Below are 14,982 nucleotides of genomic sequence, written 5' to 3'. Positions count from 1 at the left end.
AAGAAAAAATATATATGCACTTACAATTAAATACTATGAGTTAATATTGACTACTGTTATCAAATAAAGCTTTAGATTAGAATTATTTAGTTTTATATTTGCACTTAATTTCTGTTAAATAACAAGTCTTATTATCCACTTACATGAATACATTTGCTTCAAAAACACCACATCAATACTTTTAGTAAAATACATAAGTGAAGTTTAAGATTTCTTTACAGAGTTTTCTTCTGATATATTCCACTAGGATTATAGTAAATAATAAAATTATTATTTTTCATTCAATTGAAGTATTTAATTTTCTTAGGAGACTACCACCTAGTATTTATCTTTGTAACCTTTGAGTTTTACATTTGTAAACTATTTAATTTGGTTTACTATTATTTAAGAATTATGCTAAATATTTACATTTGTAAAAATAAAGCTACTATAACAAGATTCCATTCTAAAAGTCTATAGTACATATATTCAGTTCATATATATTTTACTCTTCCATGTACTTAGACAACTTCAGCATATTCTATACACAATCTGTAACTGGCTTTTCATGTCAGAAAACGTCCAGCTGGTAATTGTGTATCAGTGTAGAGATCTTCCTCACTCAATTACAGGTACAGAAAACTATTTTGGGCATATATACAATAAGGCATTCTCCAAGTTTCTGTAGATTCCTACCTGTAAAAACACATACTAAAGATCTATGTAAATGAAAAATTATATGTTAGGTTTAGTAATAGAAATATATTCCTTTTTTTGTTTGCTGAACTACTAATTCTTTTGGCTCCAATTAAAATTAATATCCCAAACGTATTCATGTGATGGCTTCTGCCAAGCTGCAAGTAGGAATTATCTTCCTTACACAGATGGGAGTGGGAATCATTGGAAACTCCTCCCTCCTTTGTCTCTATACCTTCATTTTGCTCACTGGGCATAAGGTGAGGCCTACAGACAGCATTCTCAACCACCTGGTCTTAGCCAATTCCTTTGTGCTTTTTGCTAGAGGGATCCCTCAGGCAATGGCAGCTTTTGGGCTGAACTATTTCCTAGATGAGGCTGCATGTAAACTTCTCTTTTATTTACACAGGGTGGCTAGAGGGGTTTCCCTCAGCACTACCTGTCTCCTGGGTGGCTTCCAGGCCACCAAGCTTTGCCCCAATTTCTCTAGGTGGCTAGAGCTCAGAATGAGATCCCCAAAGTTCATTAGCTACTGTTGTTTCCTCTTCTGGATCCTTCATCTGTTGCTAAATATCTTTGTTCCTATCAAAATGATTGGTCCAATGAATAGCAAAAATTTAAGTGTAAAAATAAATTATGGATACTGTTCCTCCCTCAGCCCAGACAGATATCTAAAGTTTCTAGTTGTATTCCTGTTCCTCACAATAGACTTTCTGTGTTTGGGACTCATGGTGTGGGCTAGTGGCTCTATGGTTATTGTCCTATACAGGCACAAGCAGCAAGTTCAATACATTCACAACAGCCTCTCCCCCAGACCCTCCCATGAGGCCAGAGCCACACGCACCATTTTGATCCTTGTGAGCTCTTTTTGTTCCTTTTATTCGCTCTCTTCCGTTTTGCACATGTGGATGACTGTATTTGTAATTCCAGGTCAGTGGCTGGTGGACACCTCCATGATTTTATCCTCATGCTTCCCTGCCTTCAGCCCCTTCGTGCTCTTTTGCAATGAGACTCGTTTCTCCGAGTTTCACTTGGCCTGTCGCGTAAGGAAAGGACGTTTTCCTAGTTTGGTGGTAACGATGTGACTCTGTTCTCTACAGATAATTCCACCATCTCTTGCATCATCTGTTAATGTTACTACTCATTTCAGACTCTTGACAGGAATGTGTCATTCCTAGAACTGTCCTTCTAGGCCAGGTAGGGCCTACAATTCCAAAGTCCTAGAAGAGGCCTAATATAAGTATTATGCATGTTATACAAAACTACTTTGTTTCAGCTTTAACAAAAAGGTTCATGAAATTTTAAAATACAATAGGGCAAGTATTTTGAGCTTGGGGATTAAGAGAAAAGTCTCCCACTTTTGATATTTTTGATATGTAGTGGTAAATTATATGTAACATAAAATTTGCTATTTTAAACATTTTCAAGTGTACAATTCAGTACCGTTACATAAACTCATTCTGTTTATCACAACTATCTATTCCTGGAACTTTTATTAACCCTAATAGAAATTGTGTACACACAATTGGTAAAGTCAACAACAGGAGTCATTGTGCACTTACTCCTCATGTAGGATCTCTGTCCTTTATGTGCTGTGCATTGAGATTTAATGCTATAACGAGTACTCAAACAATATATTTCACTTTGTGTTTCTATGGGGGTGCAAACTGTTGAAATCTTTACTTAATGCATACTAAACTGATCTTCTGTAAAAAAAAAAAAAAGAAATTATCAATTCCCAACTTGACTCTCACTGGGATTAAACATGACAATAGGTCTGATCTGATTTCATCATCATTTAAAAAAATCATCTATTATTTTTCACTTTATGTTTCTGTGTGGGAGCAAACTGTTGAAATCCTTACTTAATGTATACTAAGCTGATCTTCTGTATATTAAGATAATCAAAAATGAATCTTGATGTGAATGGAAGGGGAGAGGGAGTGGGAAAGGGGAGGGCTGTGGGTGGGAGGGACGGTATGGGGGGGAAGCCATTGTAATCCATAAGTCGTACTTTGGAAATTTATATTCATTAAATAAAAGTTAAAAAAAAGAAATTGTGTACACATTAAATAGTAATTTCACATTCCCTTATCTCTCCAGTCCCTCATAACCTCTAACCTTCTCTGTGTTCCTATGAGTTTTCCTATTATAGATATTTAATAACAGTAAAGCACATATTTATCATTTTGCATATGGCTTATATAAACTTTGTAGTTTTCCAGATTCATTCTTGCTTTGGCATATATCATTACTTTTTCTTTTTATTTCCGGATAATATTCCAATATATGAATGTATCACATTTTTATGACCACATTGAGGTTATCTGTTTAAAATTGATAACTCAATCTATACATATATAGTATTGTACAAATTATAAGTGGATTAACAATTATATTAACACTACAACTCACAAGGATTTACATAAACCTACTGCTGTAGCTTTTGATGTGTTTTGTGACACAAACTTTAGTAAACAGAGCAAGCATGTAAGATTCTGCTCAATTCATGACAACTGCTTAAAAAACCCATTTAAATATGTCATCTCATAGAATGCTTAATAAATTAAACCCAGAAAAAGCAACAAACTCACTAAGGAATTCTTTAAAAGAAACTGTGATTAAAAAAATCTGGTTAAAATATTATTTCATTTTAGTGATGGGTGCAGAAGTTTGGCCTAGCAGTTAAGATGCTAGTGAAGATGCCCAGTTCTAGCCCTAGATCCCAGCATTATGCTAATGCACACTCCAGGAAATAGTAGTGGTGGCTCAAACATTTGGGTCTCTACCACTCACATGGTGTTCCCAGAACTCCCCTTTGTACTGGCTCAGCCCCAGCCATTGAAGTCATTTGAGAAGTGAACCAGTGGATAGGAGTTCTCTCTGTATCTCTCTGCCTTGCACACACACACATATGTACACACATATATTTTTATATATACATATATATTTATATATATTTAAATTTAGCAACTGGAGTTAGGAACAAGAAAGTGAATGTATATTAGGAATTTTAAGAAAAGATCCCTTTGTTCTACTTCACAACTACTACTACATTCCAAAAGAATAATTCTGGGTTGCTATAATGTCTTCTCTGCTAGTATGTATCATTGTCTCAAAGTCTCAAGAATAAGGTGATAATTTATGTAAACAGTGTTTCAAAATAATATTCTCCCCACTCAAAATAAACCAATATGATCTCCATAAAGTTACAAAGAAGTTTTATGAAAATGTTAGCCAGATAAAGAAGCCGGATCACTATTCACCTTCGCTGACTGCCTGAGTGTGGAGCACGTGTCACCTACAAGGAAGGGTGTGCGTATGTGGGTAGAACCTGGCTCTCTCCTGGCTTGTAGAGTAGGGGTGGACAAAAGCCCTTCAATTTCCCTTGGGTTTTCTCACGTCTGGAATTCAGGGAGGTAGGAGTATGGTTTTCAACTAAAAGTCAGTTTGAGAGCCCCTTCTGAAGAAGATATTTGGGATAGCAAGAGAAATGCATTTAAAAACAGGTGGGAGTAGGTATTTGGCCTGGCAGTTAAGACACATGATATCCCACATGATACTGCCTGGTTACAATTCCTTGCTCCAGCTCTGGACTCCAGCTTTTTTTCTTTCATATTTTTTCTTTTCTTTTTAAAAAGATTTTATTTATTTGAGAGGCAGAATTAGAGAGAGAGAGAAGGAGAGACACTGAGAAAGGTCTTCCACCCACTGGTTCACTCCATAAATGGCTGCAACAGCCGAGCTGGGATCTGGGAGCTGGGCCAGAACTAGGCTGAACCAAAACCAGGAGGTCCTTCTGGGTCTCTGATGTGGGTGCAGGGGCCCAGGGACTGGGGCCATCCTCCATTGCTTTCCCAGGCCACAGCAGAGAGCTGGATCAGAAGAGGAGCAGTTGGGACTCGAACTGGCACCCATATGGGATGCCAACACTGCCGGTGGTGGCTCTACCTGCTATGCCACGGCACTGACCCCCTAGACTCTAGCTTTTCTGTCAAGACAGTAGTAATGACTCAAGTTGTTGTCTGGGACCCCACTACCCACGAGAGCCCCAGATTGGGTTCCAGGCCCCTAGCTTCCTGAGGCCGGCCAGTGGGGCTGGGAGTCTGTGGGCCCCTTCAGACATAGGTAGGATGTCCTTCACAAGCTGTCAGCTGTGGCTGGAAAGCCTGTCTCCAGACCAACTGGCATCTCCCCTAATAGCTTCTTGTGCTGCATGTGTGACCTTGCAGCTTAAATCACACCTTCGGGGCTGACGCTGTAGCATAACAGGTAAAGCCGCCGCCTGTAGTGCCAGCATCCCACATGGGAGCTTGTTCAAGTCCCAGCTGCTCCACTTGTGATCCAGCTCTCTGCTATGGCCTGGGAAAGCAGTGGAAGATGGCCCAAGTCCTTGGGCCCCTGCGTCCGCGTGGGAGACCCGGAAGAAACTCCTGGCTCCTGGCTTCGGATTGGCACAGCTCCAGCTATTGTGGCCATTGGGGAGTGAACCAGCAGACAGAGGACCTCTCTCTCTCTCTCTGCCTTTCCTCTCTCTGTGTAACTCTTTCAAATAAATCTTTTATAAAAAATAAATCACACTTTCCAGGTGTGTGCAATCTTTCTCCCACAGCTGGCAGGGGAAGGGGCTGAGCCTCTGGGGGGAGTCCGACTGGCTCTAGGAGATCCAGACTACCTTGTGTGACCCTGCAGTTTTAAACCATGCCTTCAAGTTAGTTGCAATCTTCCACCCAGAGCTAGCACAGGAGGGGGCTGAGGCAGTCTCCAAGAGACCCCCCCCCATCTCCATGAGCCCCAAGCCAATGAACATAGGTATGTGAAACTCCTGTCCAATGGGCACCCCCAATGGGGTAACCCAACGAACAGATACCGATGCCTTTAAAACCCAGGACACTTCCTCAATGCCAGTGTCCCACTCGGGCACTCTGCCCGAGTCTTAAACCAGACGCTTTCCCTGTCACTTGCCAACTGAATAAAGTTTCTGCCTCTTTGTAACTTGTTTCCCGGCTTTTTATTTCTATAATAAGCTGAGGAAAAGAACCCAGGATACTCGGTCCGACAACAGCCCTGCCCTCCGTGACTGGTAACACATCCATCCCAGCCCCCACACAGATGTCACAGGTAGCTGGGGAGTGAATCAGTGGATGGGAGCCCTCTCTAGCCCAACGTTGGGGGATCAAGAGCCCTGGCTGGGCTAGGAGAGACTTGATCCCGGTCCTTCTCTTCGCGTGTGTAAGACTACAACCCGGAGATATAGGTAGAGGTGGACAGAGAGCAGGATTTATTCAAAGGCAAGCCATACACACTCAGACCAGAGTGAACACAGTGATGACTTTCTGAAAGTGTTAGCGTGTGTGCGTGTGTGCTTACGATGAGCACTCCGATTCCATCTCGAACAGCTTCTCCCTTCTCTTCAGATACTCCAGAGTTTAAGAAACACCATATGGTGCCTGGTTCCAACACCAACTTTCACACCTGCCCTACTCAGGCTTATCTCTAGGAAGTTCTTTTATCTTCACTACTGCGGAAGGTGTTACGGCGCCGGTGGCCAGGCTGGGCTGCAGCTTCCTCTCATTCACAGCTTGCACGATGGCCTAAACCACCACCCCCATCTCGGGCCAGTGTCAGGACACCTCAGCCTCTCTCCATGGACACGCCAGGCGCACGCACCTGCCACGATGGCTAAAATCCGTTCATCTGCACCTCCTCCGTGAACTTGACGGACGCCGCTCAGGGCTGGGTCCCCCTTTTCTCCTCAGGGTCCAAATGCCGACTCTCAGTCGCGGTGTCCAGAGGGGGAGCCCACGCAGGTAGCACGGAGGGGCGGGAGCCTCGAGCTCAGGGAGGGCCCCGCCGGTGCTGAGGGCCCTCGGTCTCCTCAGCGAACCGCCGGCGCGCCAGAAGGGAAGACGCCGCGCCAGGCACCACTGAGCGCCCGCGGCGGCCTCTAACGCCCCGACTCCGGTACGTGACGAACCACAGATGCTGGCGACGCGCCCCTGCGTGGGCCGGACGCCCCGGGCGTCTGAATGACCTCCTGGGGTCTCGTTTCCACTGGGGTCCGTCTTTGCCCCGAGAGCTCGTTAAGTCAGAAATGTTTCTCAAGTTACAGTCAACACCACACGGATCAGCCTGAGGAGTTAAGCCCTCCCTCGCCCCCGGACGTCGACGACGCGTTTTCCCAGAGCCCCGCGCGGAGCGTCTTTGTTCCCAGGGACTCTCAGAGCGCGACCTGCGCGTGGGAGCCGTAAGAACTACGATACCCATAATGCAGCGCGTCAACTGGCCGGGAAACCAAATCAGTGGACGCTCTGGATTGGGCGTTTCTGTCTTTTTCGTTAGGTCAGGGCGGGACTTCCGGGATCGCTCCCAGGACAGTCATTTTGGTTGCTCTCTAGATCTGTCCCCACTGTCGGTGTTGAGTCGCGCTCCTGAGCACAGATCGTCCCCACTAAACAGCGGCGGAAGAGCCAGCAGTTGGGTGATGGCTGTGTCCGGGCCCCTACCCTGCTTGCCAGCTCTTCCTGGACCCCTCCGTCCACTGAGCCCTACGGCAGCGGCCGCGCTGAGGGATCCGGCACAGGTAAGTACATTGCTTTCTCCAGCCCCTCGCTGGACGCCGTCCGAAAGCCCCGACTGAAGGGCGCCTAGAGTAGAAAGCACTGTGTGCAGAACCGGGGGTTGCACGGGAGTGGGAGCCCCGTTTCCAAAGCTGGTGTCAAGGAGTGCAGGACGGTGTGACAAGCAGGGGGACCGGTTTCTGTAAGTCATGTTGGAACGGTTGGGCCGGCTGCATTCACGCCTGGAATGGCAGGGCGAGAGGGGTTCATTCCGAGGATACTGAGAGCAATTAAAGATTGTGCACAGAAGAGCCTCATGGGCTGACTTGAGTTTTTCAGTTTTCCATAGCCGCTCGGAGATAACAGACTGGAAGGGAATGATTCTGAGGCCCAGGAAGGTTGGATCCTTGTACCAGTTTGCACGGTAGGGAACGGTTAGCACTGGAGACTGGGGAACTGGACAGTGGTAGGGTATGCAGGCAGAGGCTACCTGCATGGCTGGCCAGGGGCAGAAGAAGGTCCAAGCACACGGAGCCCACTGTAGTCCCCTGCCTCTAAAAACCTTCCTCTTCCTGCAGATTCCTGTGACTAAGGAAACGCGCACGGACTTCGCACAGGTGAGTGGAGGGTGTTCCAGGGCCTCACAGGTGCATTGCCCTCCCTCTTTGTCCCTGTGGTAGCGTTCTGGGCTTCGGGCACTCTTCCAGTCCTTCGGCCTGAAGATCCTGGACAGACACCAAGCCCACAGTCACACATTTAGACTGGGACTATATAGAGCCGTTCCTGTTGCTGGAAGCCAGTGCAATGAGATATGGAAGGTTGCTCCAGCCTTAGGGTCCCAATGCCCAGATGCTTGAGGGTGAGGCTGATCTAGTATAGGGAAGTACAGATGTCCTTTCTCATGAGGATTGAAAGCAAGGGTGCAGAAGGCATACGCGGGTGGCTCTCTCAGATGTTTGGTGTGTCTTCTAGAGTGAGGCAAGCCATGGGAATTTGGGGGCAGAAGAAGGAGGTGGTCAGACCCAGATCTCATGGGGCGCTCCAGGACTACAGCACCAGAGCCAGACTGTAGGTGTGAGGGAGCAGCTAGGAAGAATGAGCAGAAGCCTACTGTAGTGGTTTGGGTGAGTGTGGATGGTGGCTGAGGTGGCTATGGATGTGGTAGAAATGCTGGATCCAATACTAGACAGAAGTGGAGCAGCCAGGTCTCGAACCGGAAGGCACAGTTCTGGAGCCTGAGACGTCGGAGACCGAGGCACAGGCAAGCAGCGAGGGCCTTCTGACTTCTAGATCAATTTTTTAAAGTAGAGAAGCCTGAATTTTCAAATATTGAGGATGAGAGATAAAAAAAATGGGAGACAGAGATGACAAGCTGTTTAGGGGTAGCATCTGGCAATATGGGAGCTCCAGTAACTGAGATAAGATTGGTAATAGTGGTATTGGGGGGGATATCAGAACTTTTGTTAGGGGATGTCTTTAGAATCTGAAATGTTTTTAAAAAAAGTTAGTTTAGATGTCAAGTGGATAGTTGACCACATAGAACTACAACCATGGGAATCAGTTTAAGATGGAGACATCCAAAAGGTGGTGGCCAGTGTTTGCCCTCGGGTATCGCTTGGCTGACAATTAGGAAGGGGAAACCTGCCTGTGCTGCTAATGCTGTTGGTGGTGTGGAGGTGGGGGAGTGGAGGTGTCAGTACTCAGTCTTATGCTTGGCCTTATTCAGCACCAGGTAGTTCACACTGGAGAAAGGCCTTATGAGTGTGGGAAATGTGGGAAATCATTTACACAACATTCTGGCCTCATTCTCCACCGAAATTGGGTCGACATGTGGGAATCACCCAGAAAGATGTGGGGGAGAAGAAGCCCTGGAGACAGTGTGAAAGATTTGGCAAGTGGACATGGCTCTGAGGGTTGAGTGAACACGAGTTCAGTGTGAAGACCTGGGAATAATTGAGACACCAAAGCTACAACTAGTATTTACGTGGCATGCTTTAGAAGCATCAGCATTTTGTAGCCTTTGATGTATCTGGGGATTTTCCAGGTACTAAGTTTAGAGGCGCAGATGTGCCTCTGGTGGAGTCGTGGCCCCAGGAGGAGGGCCACTGGAACATAAGCTTTGAATGACGGCTAGGTGGAGAGAAAGGCTGTGAGCAGTCAGGGAATCTGCAGTGTAGCCCAAGCAGAAGAGAGCTATGGGTATCTGAGAGATGCAGGCTGTCCTGGGTGACTGAATCACCAGACAGAGGCTGCTATGGTTTGGATGTTGAGTGTCCCCAAACCTTCATGTGCTGAAAGTTAATCCCCTGTGGGGTGTTAAGAGGGTGGAAGCTTAATCCTTGTTGTTTAGACGTGAGCCTTTGGGAAGTGATTAGGACTAGATAAAGTCATTAGGGTAGAACTCCCATGATTGAATCTGGTGACTTTGTAAGAAGAGGGAGAGAGACCATGTCCACACTCTCTGTCTCCCCTTCCCTCCTCCCCTTCCTTCCCTGTCTCTTACTGTGTGGTACTCTGTGTCACCTCAGGATTCTGCCAGCAAGAAAGCTATCATCACATGAGGCCCCTAGACATCACACATAGAGCCCTGAGCCAAAATAAACCTCTCTTCAGTACAGAGCAGCCTGTCTCTGGTATTTTGTTATAGTAACACAAATTACACTAGTACCAGAGGCATTCAAAGCAGAATGGGGGCTGCCTCTTGCAGTGGGGACCATCAGAGGTTTGGGTAGTAACTGAGTCCTTTTGCAGTTTTTAAGTACTCTCTGGATGTCATGTTCTGAGTAACATGTGGAGAGAGCAGGGAGATGCCTGTGGTGTGAGGCGGGGAGTGGGCAGGGGATGGAGGTAGCTCTAGTTGTAAGGCTGTATAAGAGGTATGATGCAAAGAATAAAATCCACCTGGAGGGGAAATGCTAGCTAAAGGACCTGTGGCTGTGGCACTGAAGATAGAGGAATGATGAGTGGACCCACATTTGGTTGTGTCTGGGGGGGTACCATCTTGGAAATCCCTAGAACATTGCCTGACAAGTGAGGATCCAGCCCTACTTGCTGGATCCAGAAGTTTGATGGCGTCTCCCAGCCCATCTGTCTGTTGGTGCTGTGGGAGGACCCAGGGATCAGCAGAACTGAGAGAAGAGCAAGAATCAGTGCCAGGTGCTGTCTTCTCAGACAGGGATGAGGGGAGAGGACAGGGACGCAAGGGATGCATAGAGGGGTGAACTTGGAGGGGGTGGGCCAGGGAGGAAATCTAATCATGGAAAGATCTACCCCATCACGGCAGGGCTGTGCGACCTTTGAGGACGTGGCCGTTTACTTCTCCCAGGACGAGTGGCGGCTTCTGGATGAGACTCAGAGGTTGCTGTATCTCGATGTGATGCTGGAGAACTTTGCACTTGTAACCTCACTGGGTAAGGCCTCTAGCCGTCCATCGACTTGAGCTGCTCTCCGTTCATCCACTTTTCCTGTAGAGGTGGCTCTGTTCTTCCCAGAGCCTACCTTGGACTCTACGGCTTCACCACTGTCTTGGCATGTGTGCTGTGGTCTCAGGGGTGAGCTCTTTACACGGTACTGAGCAGCCCCCACCCCTGCTTCCCCAAAGCATGCCGGGAAGGATCTGCCCATCTAGTGAGTTGACTAACTAATAGATCTCATTTTAAAAACTTACTGTTTGGGTTACTATGTCAAGATCTACAGTATGAAAAGCAAGTTCCGCTTCCTTCTAGATAGCATTTCCTTGAGGCAGCCTGTGTTGGGTATTGCAGTCCTTTTCCTGATCATGGACCACGATTACATGGACTATGGAGGAGTGCTTGCCAGAGCCTCCTTCAAGAATCTGTAGTATTTTCTCTCCTGTGGTCTCTAAGTGTGCTGACTTGCTTGGGCAAGGGCTGACCACTTACCTATGGTGTCTTCCTTTTAGGACTTACTTTAATACGTCCCATGGTACAGCTAGAGGTACTAGGAGAGCCCTGGCTGCTTCACAGGATGCATGTGGAGGCATGGTCTTAGAGGATGCCTGGCCCTCATGAATAACCCAGGAGGACATGGCATCTAGCCTGTTTTCTGATCAGACCATCAACCTGTCCTGTGTCCACCCGAGTTTCTGTGTGAATGCCATGGACTCTCCACATTTCTCTCCTTAAATCATCTTACTTGACAGTTTGCTGTTTCATCTGTGACTTCTGACCTCACACCACCCCCATCTTCTGTCCTCCACTTATCACCTATTTCTCTCCACAATGTTTTCCAACACTGACCCGTGTGCAATGCATTGTGAGGCATGCACGAGTCATAAATACTCGAGTTGGAATCTCCTACTCAGTTCTAGTTGGATTTTCCTGTTCCTCAGCACAACACATGTATGTCACCAGCTTGCAGGGCCGTGCTGAAGGCTGTTGACAGAGGAGCGAGCTGTAGACCGTGCCCCTTTGCTTTCTGCACCCTAACCTTGTATGCTTTGTTTCTCCCCCATTTCCTGATCTTTAGAGCCCCTTCTCTCTGTTGCCAAACTGCCCCTTCCCTTCCCTTCCCTGCTTCTAGTTCTGTAGTCTTCAGAACCATACTGTGGACTCCTTCCTTGGTGTGTGTATGATGGGGCTTCCTTTTTCCTGTTGTAAGATGCACCTGTAGCATTTTAGTTTATGGAGATGACTGATTGCCAACATGTGCAGTAACAGAAGAATCTGTTATTTTGAATGGTAAGTGAGCACCGTGCCACATGGGACAACATTAGGAAGCCTGATGGCTGGGGGACAGCATAAGAAAGAAGGGAAGATATTAAGTCCCAGAGCATTTGTTGGGCTTTACACAGGAAAGGCAGGGTACGGCAAACAGTGTAGGATTGGATAGTTTGAATAATTTTAGTGGGTTCGGGGGCAGAGGAGCTGGCTGGCTGTAGTTGTCTGTGACTTGACCTTCAGGAATATTATCTCCTAAAGTGTCCCAAGTGACATAGATAATAGGGTTTGTAATAGGGGCTCTGGATTGATGAATTTACATCTGAGTGATGTGCTCCCAGCTAAGCCTTTTGGTGTCTCTTAATTGGCCAACTCTGGGAGCAACAATATTTCCTCAGCCAACAAAGTTTTTTAAGATGTCAAAAATTTCTACAGGCCGGCACTGTGGCTCACTAGGCTAATCCTCTGCCTGCAGCGCTGGTGCCCCAGGTTCTAGTCCTGGTTGGGGCGCCGGATTCTGTCCCGGTTGCTCCTCTTCCAGGCCAGCTCTCTGCTGTGGCCCGGGAGTGCAGTGGAGGATGGCCCAGGTCCTTGGGCCCTGCACCCGCATGGGAGACCAGGAGAAGCACCTGGCTCCTGGTTTAGGATCGGCGCAGCATGCAGGCTGCAACGCGCCGGCCGTAGCAGCCACTTAGGGGGTAAACCAACGGAAAAAGGAAGACCTTTCTCTCTCTCTCTTTCTCTCACCGTCTAACTGCCTGTCAAAAAAAAATTTTTTTTAATTAAAAAAAAATAAAAAATTTCTACAGAATATATAAAATATGATTAATACATTTCATCATAGTCAACATGCATCTCATCACCGGTTCTCTGCTTGTAGTGTGCGGATGTGGACTGGAACGTGAAGAGACACCTCCTGAGAAGAGGGCTTTTGTAGCAGAAGTGTCACAGGCCGGGATGTCAAAGGTTGGTCCATCCACCCAGGAGACTCACCCCTGTGAACTGTGTGTCCCAGTCCTAAAAGACATCTTGCACCTGGCTGATCTGCCTGTGCAGAAAATGTGTTTGACTGGTGTGTGTGCAAACCTTCACCAGCACCAGAAGCATCGTAGTGCGGAGAAGCCCTTGAAGAGTGACATGAGCAAGGCATTGCTTATGAAGAGCTGCACATTCCATACATCAGGGAAGCCTGTCACCTGTGAGGTGGCTGGAAAGGACTTCCCAGCCACGCTGGGCCTTTTCCAGCCCCAGGACATTCCCAACTGTGAGAAGCCAAACAAAGTCACTGAGGGTAGGGAGGCCTTTCATGTCGGAATAAGCCATTACAAGTGGGGGGAGTACAGGAAAGCTAGCCACAAACATGCTCTTTTTCACCACCCAAGAGTCCACACTGGAAAAAAGCGTCATGAATCTACAAAATGTGGAAAACCCTACCGCTGCAGGTACTCACTTATTCAGCTCCAGAAGGTCCATCCTGGAGAAAGGCCTTACGAATGCAGTGAATGTGGGAAATGTTTCAGCCAAACTTCACACCTGAATGACCATCAGAGAATCCATACTGGAGAAAGGCCGTACGAGTGTGGGCAGTGTGGGAAATCATTTAGCCAAAGAGCCACCCTCATCAAACATCACAGAGTCCACACTGGAGAAAGGCCTTATGAGTGTGGTGAGTGTGGGAAATCCTTTAGCCAAAGTTCCAATCTCATTGAACACTGTAGAATTCACACTGGAGAGAGACCTTATGAGTGTGATGAATGTGGGAAAGCCTTTGGTTCCAAATCCACTCTTGTTCGGCACCAAAGAATTCACACAGGGGAAAAGCCTTATGAATGTGTTGAATGTGGAAAATTCTTTACACAAAGTCACAGTCTGCTTGAACACCGGATAATTCATACCGGAGCAAGGCCCTATGAGTGTGGCCAATGTGGGAAGTCCTTTAGTCTAAAATATGGTCTCATTCAGCACCAGTTAATTCACAGTGGAGCCAGGCCTTTTGAGTGTGACCACTGTGGAAAGTCTTTTAGCCAAAGAGCCACCCTCAATAAGCACTACAAAGTTCACACTGCAGAAAGGCCTTACGAGTGTGAGGAGTGTGGGAAAGCTTTCATGTTCAAATCCAAACTTGTTCGACACCACAGAACTCACACTGGAGAAAGGCCTTTTGAGTGCAGTGAGTGTGGGAAATTTTTTAGGCAAAGCTATACCCTTGTTGAGCACCAGAAAATTCACACCGGATTAAGGCCTTATGAATGTGGCCAGTGTGGGAAATGCTTTATTCAAAAGTCTGGCCTTATTCAACACCAGGTAGTTCACACTGGAGAAAGGCCTTATGAGTGTGGGAAATGTGGGAAATCCTTTACACAACATTCTGGCCTCATTCTCCACCGAAAATCTCACAGCATGGAGAGGCCACGGGGAAGCAAATGTGGAAAAGCCTTCAGCCCAAGGTCTAGCATTGTTTAGCTCCTGAAAGTCCATCCTTGAGGAAAGCATAGGCCTGCAGGGTGTTTGCCATTTCTTTATATTACTATTATTATGACACAAATAACCTTTCTGAGCTAGCCATCTGCCTGAAGTTGAACCTCACACTTCCAAACGTGCAAAAGGACACAATCAATTCTCCATTGATATCAGGCATTTGGTGAGGCTTTGAGGAGCTGCTGTGCGTATTCTAAACTGCCCAGAGTCCTTGCCAGAATTACCACTTCCAGTTATCATTGGTAGAAGCCGTCTTCCCTGTCACCTTGCATAGTGTGCAAGAATCGCCTGGCGTGCTAAAGGAAGGCAGGCATTTGTGTGCTTTACCTGGAGGAAGTCTTGAGCAGTCTGAGCCTTTTGGAAGACTTGTTTTCCTTTTCTGAAGGATTAAAGCCTAGATCTGACCCAGTTTTGCTCAGGAGGAATCCATCTGCATTCTGCTGGAAGCGTCCATGAATGGCTTACCTTTTTCATGAAGATTATTGGTTTTACATGCCACTTGTGGTTGATTTTTTTTCCAGCCTTCCAGCCATTGATAACTGCCGACACTTCTGGTTTTTGCACTAATAAATGCTTTATTGTTGAATCCA

The 14,982-nt window shown here is 46.6% G+C and overlaps 2 protein-coding genes across 3 annotated transcripts; both read left to right on the top strand.

Annotated features, from left to right (window-relative positions):
• Positions 1-818: 818 nt before the first annotated feature.
• Positions 819-1,760, top strand: ORYCUNV1R1649 (vomeronasal 1 receptor oryCunV1R1649). Its single transcript, NM_001167331.1, has one exon. The coding sequence runs from the start codon at positions 819-821 to the stop codon at positions 1,758-1,760; it is 942 nt and encodes a 313-aa protein (NP_001160803.1).
• A 5,055-nt stretch (positions 1,761-6,815) lies between these two features.
• ZNF416 (zinc finger protein 416) lies at positions 6,816-14,982 on the top strand. 2 transcript variants are annotated; one of them, XM_008248991.4, is made up of 4 exons: positions 6,816-7,258; positions 7,814-7,852; positions 10,519-10,645; positions 12,795-14,982. In XM_008248991.4, the coding sequence occupies exons 1-4, from the start codon at positions 6,944-6,946 to the stop codon at positions 14,375-14,377; spliced, it is 2,064 nt and encodes a 687-aa protein (XP_008247213.3). In that variant the 5' UTR covers positions 6,816-6,943; the 3' UTR covers positions 14,378-14,982. The 2 variants fall into 2 exon arrangements, with proteins under 2 accessions (XP_008247213.3, XP_069919559.1); XM_070063458.1 differs by lacking the exon at positions 10,519-10,645 and having other exon boundaries at positions 7,022-7,258.

This window comes from Oryctolagus cuniculus, chromosome 18 (genome assembly GCF_964237555.1).
Source record: "Oryctolagus cuniculus chromosome 18, mOryCun1.1, whole genome shotgun sequence".
In the NCBI taxonomy this organism is placed as follows: Eukaryota; Metazoa; Chordata; class Mammalia; order Lagomorpha; family Leporidae; genus Oryctolagus; species Oryctolagus cuniculus.
This window is presented reverse-complemented; position numbering and strand designations above follow the sequence as displayed.

Coding starts and splice junctions, on each gene's coding strand:
- ORYCUNV1R1649 (NM_001167331.1), top strand. CDS start 819: ATGGCTTCTGCCAAGCTGCAAGTAGGAATTATCTTCCTTACACAGATG.
- ZNF416 (XM_008248991.4), top strand. CDS start 6,944: ATGCAGCGCGTCAACTGGCCGGGAAACCAAATCAGTGGACGCTCTGGA. Junction 7,259..7,813: donor CGCTGAGGGATCCGGCACAG/GTAAGTACATTG, acceptor CTCTTCCTGCAG/ATTCCTGTGACTAAGGAAAC. Junction 7,853..10,518: donor CGCGCACGGACTTCGCACAG/GTGAGTGGAGGG, acceptor CCATCACGGCAG/GGCTGTGCGACCTTTGAGGA.